Genomic DNA, 9,124 nt, shown 5'->3' with positions numbered 1-9,124 from the left:
GACCCTCAGCCCCACAGAGGAAGAGCTGAGCCTGGGCTGCATTAGTAAATCCAGTATTGGCGGGAGCAGATGGAACTGCAAATTACTAGCAGAGTAAACAGTGTATATGGGTCCTGCGGGACATCAGAGGGATCTCTCATGCTTTCCTCCTCCTGTTTTTGGTGAAGCACATTGCTTTTTTGGCAGGATGGAGGACCTGGGAGTGACTGCTCCTCATTCATCCCGGTGTAAAGGTGAGCTGTTGCCCTGCAGAGTGGCTGCTGGCATTTATGGAAAAGCCCCGATTTCAGGCTCGTGCCAAGGCTGGAGGCACCATCTGAAGAGGGGAATGCAAAGGGCTCAAGGAGGACCTTAGATGTAGGTAATGGGTGCCTTGGCTGGGAGGATGGAGTACTGCGAGACGTGAGGATAAGAGCAGGGCATAAGGACATGGTGACAGCCACAATGAGGAGAGAGTTAAGGCAGCACATCTTTGTTTGGCATGTGATAATCTCGCCATGGTATCGGTTGCCCCTGGGGCAGGGGGGTGCAGGCAAATACAGGCGCGCTCCTCCATGGGCACAGCTGTGGGCACTGCTTCCGCAACTGCTTTCCCTAGGTAAGGCAAGCTCACTTTTCTAAGTCGCAAATTCCGGTAAAACTAGGTTGCAGGCTTTTGTCATGTGCGTGAGGCCCTTGGGCAACTTGACAGATGATGCAAGAGGCTTGGTGCTGAGCTCAGCAGCTGCCTCCCGTGGCACCTGCACAGAGATGGGGCTTGCTCTGGCGAGGGCTCAGCCTCCTGCCTCCAGCCTAGAAGCTTTCCTGTCTCTGCACTGCCGAAGGTTCGGGCTTTTTCTTCCGCCTCCAGCAGGACGTGTCTGTTGTCGCTGACTTTGGGACAGGGCGAGCGTTTGGCACACTGGGGGCTGGAGATGGGAAGAAAAGAGAGGATAGTGCAGCTCAGGGCAACTGCTTCCAGGCTGCAGGGGATGATCTTGCCATGGGGGATCAGTAGGGACCAAGAAAGGATGAAAAAAGTGGGGTTCAGGGCATGATGTCACAGGCTGGGAGAGTGCATGCTTGGTTTTTAGGAAAAACAACCACTGAAACAACAGTGTGCGTGGTCATACCTACTCCTGGGGGAGTAAACCCCCAAAAGTAGGGCACTAGGGGTAAGCAGAGGGGAGCGAGGGGTGAACCACAGACTGCTGGTGTGCACAGTGCTTGGCACGCTGCTCACCAGCCCCTTCTCTAGAGGGCTGGGTGTCTTGTGTTTGTTTGGGGTGGTTTGTTGGGGTGGTGTTTTGTTTTTTTTCTTCCCTTCCTGGCAAGGGGCTGCTGACCTCGATAAACATGTCATGTAAGCACAGACAAAATGTGTGGGTGCCCGACACGCGGTCGAGCCACCCCTCCTCGAGGCTCTGCGGTTGCAGATCAGCCACCGGCTGGGTAGGAGCGTCCCGTCATCCCGGGGTGATGGGGGACTGCTGCCTCCCAAACTAGCACAGCGTTAATCGGGCAGCCTCCATCTCGCCTGCAGCGGGGCGATACGGTCACCCCGTCGTCTCCGCATCACTATCTCCCGGGTGCAGAGGAGCTGGGTGGGGGAAGAGTGGCAGGGAGAGAAGACAACTGAAACACCCATTGGGTGACTGGCGCAATGGCTGGCAGAGCCCAAAAAGCATCCCAAAACGATGCTTGTACCCCATCCACTTACTCACAGCTGGATTGTGGCTGCAAGAAATGTCCCAGCCTCAAGCACAAGGAAAAGCCACAGCTGTATGGCACCTCGGTTGCTTGAGAGCCAGTGTCCTAGCTCACATAAGGAGCTTGCCCTTAAAAACCAGCTCGTAAATCTTTTACACCACCAGTGGCAAGAGGCAATGCCCCTTCACCATTTATTTGCATCGTTAAAGCCTGCTCTGCCTTTAGCAGTGGCCGGGCCGAGTGGCTTTGTGCTGGGCTGACCGCACTGCATCGCACGCCAGGGGCTCAGGGCTGAAGCTCTGATGAGCACGGCTGGAAAATCAGCCAATTTCCCTGATTTGCCACTAAAAAAGCACGGAAGAACTTGGATCTGCATGCAAGTCCTACTGTTGGGGATTTTGAGCCTCTTCGAAAATGGAAACTGGGAGAAATAAAATGTCACTGCCAGCAGTCACCAGAAGTGCCCTGGTGTGCTCAGATGCTAACGAACAGCCATCCTGCCCCTAGAAGGCTGTTACCTGGTGGATCCATAGTGTGTCCATGATGGATGCAGTTTGACCATTTAAGATGAAACCCACAGCTGGAAGTGCGCAAACCCCCATAGGGTCTGGTTGAACACAGTGCGGAGAGAGGAAGATAAATGGGATTACGGAGACAACTCCTCTGCCAGGATGTGTCCTCTGGGGTTCATTGGAGAAGCGGGATTTCCCAATCTCTGCTGACTAATGCCAGAAATGGGATGCACATGAAGCCTGGAGCGGTTAGGTAGCTCTCCTCAAGGAGAAAAGAAAGTGCAGGAGCAACCTACCGCACCCTGGGCATGGTGGCATGTTCCTGGGGCCAAAAATACAGGTGCAAGCCCAAGCTGGGGATGGTGGCATGGAGTAGCCAATGGGAATAATTTTTCCTTCCACATGAGCTCCCCAGTGCTGCCTGCAGTGAGGCACTGGCAGCACTGGATCCCACTTCCCAAAGGCCATGGGGCTTGCATTGCCCTGCAGCATCTCCATTCCACCTCCAGCCCCAGCATCCTGCCAGGGGCTGGAAAATCCCTCCCGATCATGGCCAGAGCGTGGTAAGGGTGCATCGGTATAACAGTGCAGGGTTCAAGGGGTGCTTTCCAATATCAAGTGGGGTGTTTGGGAGTTACCTTGACTGGGATTCCCCCCATGTGCAAGGCCAACAGCAGCCTGATGACTGTGACCACCCATACCCCTTCCCTCCACTGAGTTGCCTGGGGGCACAGGATCTTCCCCCTTCTTTGATGAGCTAAAAATCAGGGAGGTAATCCAGATGAAAGAGTTGAAACCCCCCCACATACAGGGGAGAGGATGTTTGCCTGCCGGCAGTGGCACCCACTGGAGGAGGCTGAGCAGCCCTGGTTGGCTGCAGGAGCTGCCCAGGTGACTGGCTGAGATTAGACCCCTAATTTTCAGCTGGCTAAAGTTAGGTAAAGCATCTGCCCTCCTCCCTCCCTGCCTCCCCCCCCCACCTCCTTGCCTCCTCATCACTGTGCTGCCCCGATAATAGCTGCCTGGTTTTTAAGGCTGGAGGCTCTGCGGTCAGCCCGTGGCACTGTGCCAAACCCAGGGGCTTGGGACCAGAGCCCGGTGTACAGGCGAGCTACTTCTGACGGTTAAAAACTTGGATCCAAGGAAGAGCAGATGGTGCCTTATCTGTGTGCGCCTGGGTTGCCTACGTGCAGCCTGCCAGCGACAGCGGTTTATTCCCAAGAAGGAAAAAGGAGAGGTCCTTTGGCCGGTCAAAGTGTTGTACAGAGGCCACCAGAGCTCAGCAGAGCACTCCGTATGACAGAAAGTGATGTATTTGTTAGGTCTTAAGCAAAACAAACAAACAAACAAACAAACAAAAACAGGGGAGGTGGGAGAATGGTTATTCCTCTCTCTAATTAAGATCTCTCTACTCTTAATAAAGTCAAGTGGTTTGCAGGTGCTGTGAACCTTTCCTGCTCCCCAGATGAAGGAGGGCATGTGAAAGAGCAGCACTGGGGAAGGAGGCACAAAGGGATGCTGCTGCTGGGAAAGCAAGAGGGGGGTGAGTGCCTCCTCCCAGAATGAGGGCATGCTGCACCCTCACATAGCACATGTGTATGTCAAGGAGGGCGCATAAAATACTTCTATTTCTTCTATTATTTCTATATTTATGTTTATATTTTTACATCTATATCTATTTTTATATACACTTCTTTGTGTCCCTGGCTGGTAGTTTTCATGCCCCTGGGCAGCCAGGGCACACGGAGGTTACAGAAAGGTGCCGTCTGTGTATTTTAATGCCCTGCTGAGGTGTTGGGGGGTTGAAGGTGCCGGGGTTCACCTCCGAGCACTGCACAGTGTGTTGGTGAGCACCAGGTGGTGGCTGCGCCCATGTTTTTTTTAAGAAATAAGGAGGAAAACATGATCTAAACCCTATGGGCAAGATGATAATAGCGGCTACATTTAATCTCTGAGTAAGAGCTGACCGCTTACCCAGCTGGGAAAGGATGGCTGATTGTCACCGTTATATGTCTCTGCTCTGTCCCCTCACAAAGAGTTGCGTGTGTCCCTAAAAAGGCGACAGCCTGTTATTTGTGACCCCTGCCACAGACGCACAAGGGCTGAGCTGATGTCCCCAAAGCACCTGATGGGGAGCAAAGAGGGCAGAGGAGCGGGGCAGAGGCACTGGGCTGTGGGGTACTGCTGCTGAGCCTGTTTTGAGCCCAGTGCTCCCCCTTTTCTCCTTGGTGTCCCCTCCAGTGTCTCCTCTAGTGTACCTCCTTGTCCCCCTAATGTCCTTCCTAGTGTCTATCCTTGTCACCCCATGTTTCTCCCTGTGGCACTCCTTGTGTCCCCCCCCAAATTTCCTTCCCTGACCCCCAGCATCCCCCCTAAGTGTCCCTCCACGTGTCTTGGTGTTGCTCCGAGTGTCTCTGCCATGTCCCTCCCTGTCTCCCCAGTGTCCCCAAGTGCTCCCCAGTGTGACCCCTCACAGTGTCCATCCTTGTCCCTACCCAGTGTCCCCCTAAGTGCCCCTCCTTGCCCCCCCAGTGTCCCTGCCCAGTGTCACTCCTCACCCTCCGATGTCCCTTACTCTCCCAGCCCGGCGGGCTCTCGGGGCGTGGCGGGGACACACGGGGGCACCGGCGGCGGGAGGTAGGGCGGGCGGCGCGCGGGGAAGTCCTCCCCGCGGTCCGCACCGCGCCTTTAAAGGGTGTCTGCGGCTACCGTGGCCCCACAGGCAGCGACGGGACTGGCGGCAGCGGCGGCAGCAGCAGCAGCGAACCGGCTCCGCTGCGGTTGTTCCTCACCGCTCCTTTCTCCAGCATCTCCCCGCCCAGGGGCGGGGGTCCCAGGCCAGGCGGGTCAGGCTTCCCACCGTGAGGGGATAACGAGGCGTTGAAGGGCAAAGCACCGACCATGACGGAGAGTCCAGCCCTAGCCCCAGCCCCAACTCCGACCGCCAAGCCCAAGCGGGCCAGGGTGGCACGGCGGCCGGCGGCCCACCCCACCTACTCGGACATGATCACGGCGGCCATCCGGGCCGAGAAGAGCCGCGGCGGCTCCTCCCGCCAGTCCATCCAGAAGTACGTGAAGAGCCACTACAAGGTGGGCCAGCACGCCGACACCCAGATCAAGCTCTCCATTCGGCGCTTGCTTGCCACTGGCGTCCTCAAGCAGACCAAAGGGGTCGGCGCCTCCGGCTCTTTCCGCCTGGCCAAGACCAACAAGGCGAAAAAGTCCCTGGCCAGGAAGAGGAAGGTGGCCAAGAAATCCACATCACCCCGGAAAGCAGCTAGGACCAGGAAAGCCAAGTCACCGGCAAAGAAGCCCAAATCTGCCGCCAGGAAAGCCAGGAAGAAGTCAAGGGCCAGCCCGAAGAAAGCCAAGAAGCCAAAGACTGTTAAGGCCAAGTCGTTGAAGGCGTCCAAGCCCAAGAAGGCAAAGCGGTCGAAACCCAAAGCCAGGTCCAGCGCCCGGAAATCACCCAAGAAGAAGTGAGAAGTCTAGAGGTGTTTTGGTACTCTCCTCATTGATTTCTGTAAATAGCTTTTGCCTTTATTTTTACTCCTTTCTATTGCGTTTTATAAAGAATTGATCTATTCCAGTCTCGAAATCGCTAAAACAAGGCAGTTAATGAAAGAAAAAAGGAACATCTTTGGTATGGAGAGTTCCCATTTCTAAGAGTTACTGGTCTGGGTTTTTATTTCAACATCTCAGAAATTTCTTGTGTGTGTCTGTTGGTTTTTTTAATGCTGGGCTGCTCGTTGTGTGTTGGGAGTGAGGGTGGCTGTGTGTCTGTTGAGGCCATACAGGATTTATATTCCTGATCCTGCCCCAGCTCCTGGGGGTTGTGTGTTTGCTGGGGCTGGGCAAAGACTCTGCCTGTGTCAGAGGGGAAGCGGGAATGCAGGGCTGCGAGAGCCATGGCCTTCTCCGGAGGAGGAAAAGGGGCTCCCTGCTCCCAACCATGGGACCAAGGTGAGGTGTGCTGGGCTGCTGGGTGTGAGGTCTGGCTGGTGCTGGAGATAACTACCTGGCCTGACGGGCGATGGGGCTGCCCTCCTGTCTGCCGAGCTGCCACAGCGCAGCTGGGTGGTGACAGGGACTCTTGGGACAGGGACAGGACGGAGAAGGTGGAGCGGGGCCAGGATCTGTCCACCTTTGCTTTCAAGGAGTCGGAGGTGTCCAGCAAGCGGGAAGGGGTTGATCCCTGGTGAGAATGGACAAACGTGCTTATGAGCAGTTTTGCTCCCTGGGAGGAATGGGCCCGAGCACGGCAGCGGGCAGCTCCGCAGGCAGGCTGGGGTGGGCAGCCAGGGCAGGGTGAGGCAGGAGTGCTGGGCATGGCCCCACTGTCACCCCGGGATTCTGGCTTTGTGCCCAGTGGGGGCTGGCATGGCTCCAGGGCCTGCCTGCTCCTCCCCAGGCAGGGCTGGGCAGACCTGATAGCCAGGGCTGGCAGGGAGCGTGGGGGCTGGCCTTACAGCTCAGCAGGATCTGACAGCCTCGGGCAGGAGGTGCCTAATCCCCCTTGGCTAGAGATGTCTAAACTCCTTGGATGTCAGGATCCCTAACCACCTGGGCCAGGAGCTCTGAAATCCCAGGGGCTGTGGGTGCCCAATCCCCCTTGGGCTTGCTGTACCTAAGTCCCATGGGCCCAGAGTCTTCACCCTCCCAGATGGTAGAGCCCAGATCCATAGGTCTGATGATAGGGACTTTTTACAAGGGCATGTAGTGATAGGACAAGGAACAATGGCTTTAAATTGAAAGAGGGCAGATTTAGATTAGATATAAGGAAGAAATTTTTCACTCAGAGGGTGGTGAGGCAGTGGAACAGGTTGCCCAGAGAAGCTGTAGATGCCCCATCGCTGGAAGTGTTCAAGGCCAGGTTGGATGAGGCTTTGGGCAACCTGATGTAGTGGAGGGTTTCCCTGTCCATGGCAGGGAGTTGGAACTAGATAATCTTTGAGGTCCCTTCCAACCCTAACCATTCTATGATTCTGTGATTCTATGATCCTAAATCACTTGGGCAGGTGGTGCCTGAGCCTTTTAGCCATTGAGAATTCTATACGTTCAGGTACAGAAGTCCTTGGCCTGGAGGTAGCTAATCCCTTTGGGCTTTTATTCCTAAGACCCTTGGACCAAAGGCTCCCAGACCACCAAGGCTGAAGACCCTAAGCCTCTTTCAAGAGCCTAGTGCCTAATCCTCCTGGACATGAGGGGTCTAAACCAACCTGGCCACAGAATCCCCCAATCAGCTATAGTGGGGGATGGAGATGCCTGATCCAGCTGGGCTCTGTGTCACAAACCCCTTCAGCCAAAGGCACTCAAATTCCCTGGGCTCCGGTACCTAATCTCCTTCAGCTAGTAGGTCCTAAACCTCTCACACCAAAAGATCCTTTGTCACCTCAGCTGCATGCACCCAAATCCTTTCAAATGGTTCATTACCCCCTGTGGTGGGCACCCATAAACCACCTAGATGCGAGGCTCCAAGTCACCTGTGCTGAGGACCTCAAATCGCTTAGGTGGTGGCACCGAATGCTCCTGGCCTTGTTGATCCTCAAAGTCCATGACGGCTTGTTGCTCCAAAATCCCTTGGGCTCTACTACATGACCCTTCTACCCCTCTAAATCCCATGGATGTGATTCCCCCAAATCCCTGAGACTTCAGAGATCCCAAACTACCCGGTTTGGGCGTAACAAAACCCTTTAGGACAGAGCCTCCCCACAAAAAAAAAAAAGCCCCGAACACGACCCAGAGAAGGTGCCCGAGTCCCTTCAACCTGCAGGAGCCCGGCGAGGGGGGGGGGGAGGGGGGCGGAGTCACGGCGGCGCCCGGCTCCTCCTTAGCCCCGCCCCGCCCCGCACGCGAGGGGGCGTGTCCCCGGCGGCCAATGGCCGCCGGGGACACGCCCCCTCGCGTGCGGGGCGGGCGGGCGGGGCGACGGGATGTGGCGCGGCGCGGCGGTGCGGCTGGTGCGGAGCGGCGGGGCCGGGAGCCCCCGGGCCTCTTCGGGAGCGTCGGCTCAGCTCCGCCGGCGGCTGGAGAGCGAGTTGGAGGACATCCGAGGCGCCGGCACTTGGAAGAGCGAGCGGGTTATCGCCTCCCGCCAAGGTCCACACCTCCGCTTGGAGGCCGGCGGAGCCGGTGCGTACGGGGCAGCGGGGAGGGTTCCCGTGTTTTTTTTTTTTTTTTCCCCGGTGCGACGCCCATGCTTCTCTCTCACTCTCTTCCCGCAGGGATCCTCAACTTCTGCGCCAATAACTACCTGGGGCTCTCCAGCCACCCCGAGGTGATCCGCGCTGCCGTGGAGGCCCTTGAGAAGTTCGGCGCCGGGCTCAGCTCTGTCCGCTTCATCTGCGGTACCCAGGTACCGGGCACCGGGGCAGCATCTCCTGCTCCGGGGTAGCCTTTCTCAGAGGCTCTGCTCAGACCTCTGTTGGCACTCGCATGCGTGCACAGCACTAAGGTACACGTGGCCGGGCAGGAAAAAAAGCCTGCCAAGTCTCTCCTAGCCAAAGATCTGGAAATACGCGAATTTAAACCATTACAAGCCCTCAGAGAGCAAAGAAACAAAACACCTCTCTGAATTCAGAAAACGAATGCTGAATTCACAAAATGGATGTCTTTTTCCCTCCTTTAAGGGTCAAAATTACAGTGAGCCTGACTTGAAATGGCTCTGTCAAACCCACCGTGATTTATCCCCACCGGAACCCTTTCAGATCCCCGGCTGGTTCAGTGCAGAGAAAACTCATAGCAGCTACCTCGTGGGTGGGGAGCTTAGAGCCTCCTTGCTGCATTTTGGCATCCATATCCATAACCACATTTTAAAGCCATGTTTGCAAACACCTTCTGAACATAAGTAACTTCTCCCACGCACACACACCTTTTCTGGATAAAACCTGGCTGTTTCCTCCCCTTGCAGTCGGCGTCCAACA

At 56.1% G+C, this 9,124-nt stretch overlaps 2 protein-coding genes across 4 annotated transcripts in view; both read left to right on the top strand.

The window, feature by feature from the left end:
- Positions 1 to 3,497: 3,497 nt before the first annotated feature.
- Positions 3,498 to 5,869, top strand: H1-0 (H1.0 linker histone). Of its 2 annotated transcripts, XM_086610218.1 has the most exons (2): positions 3,498 to 3,507; positions 5,119 to 5,869. In XM_086610218.1, exons 1-2 carry the CDS (start codon positions 3,498 to 3,500, stop codon positions 5,682 to 5,684), a joined length of 576 nt encoding a protein of 191 aa, XP_086466344.1. In that variant the 3' UTR covers positions 5,685 to 5,869. The 2 variants fall into 2 exon arrangements, with proteins under 2 accessions (XP_086466344.1, XP_009984966.2); XM_009986664.2 differs by lacking the exon at positions 3,498 to 3,507 and having other exon boundaries at positions 4,917 to 5,869.
- A 2,265-nt stretch (positions 5,870 to 8,134) lies between these two features.
- Positions 8,135 to 9,124, top strand: part of GCAT (glycine C-acetyltransferase) — a 29,402-nt gene continuing 28,412 nt past the window's right edge. For both annotated transcript variants that reach the window (XR_015222131.1, XM_086611080.1), the window contains exons 1-2: positions 8,135 to 8,333; positions 8,426 to 8,556. Coding sequence is in view for 1 of the 2 variants with exons in the window: in XM_086611080.1 (XP_086467206.1) it covers positions 8,135 to 8,333; positions 8,426 to 8,556 (330 nt within the window). In the remaining variant the exon portion in view is untranslated. The remainder of the gene's footprint in view (positions 8,334 to 8,425; positions 8,557 to 9,124) is intronic.

Source organism: Tauraco erythrolophus, chromosome 4, assembly GCF_009769465.1.
Source record: "Tauraco erythrolophus isolate bTauEry1 chromosome 4, bTauEry1.pri, whole genome shotgun sequence".
Taxonomy (NCBI): Eukaryota; Metazoa; Chordata; class Aves; order Musophagiformes; family Musophagidae; genus Tauraco; species Tauraco erythrolophus.
This window is presented reverse-complemented; position numbering and strand designations above follow the sequence as displayed.

What these genes read in the sequence shown, in the direction of transcription:
- H1-0 (XM_009986664.2), top strand. Translation starts at nt 5,103, where the DNA reads ATGACGGAGAGTCCAGCCCTAGCCCCAGCCCCAACTCCGACCGCCAAG.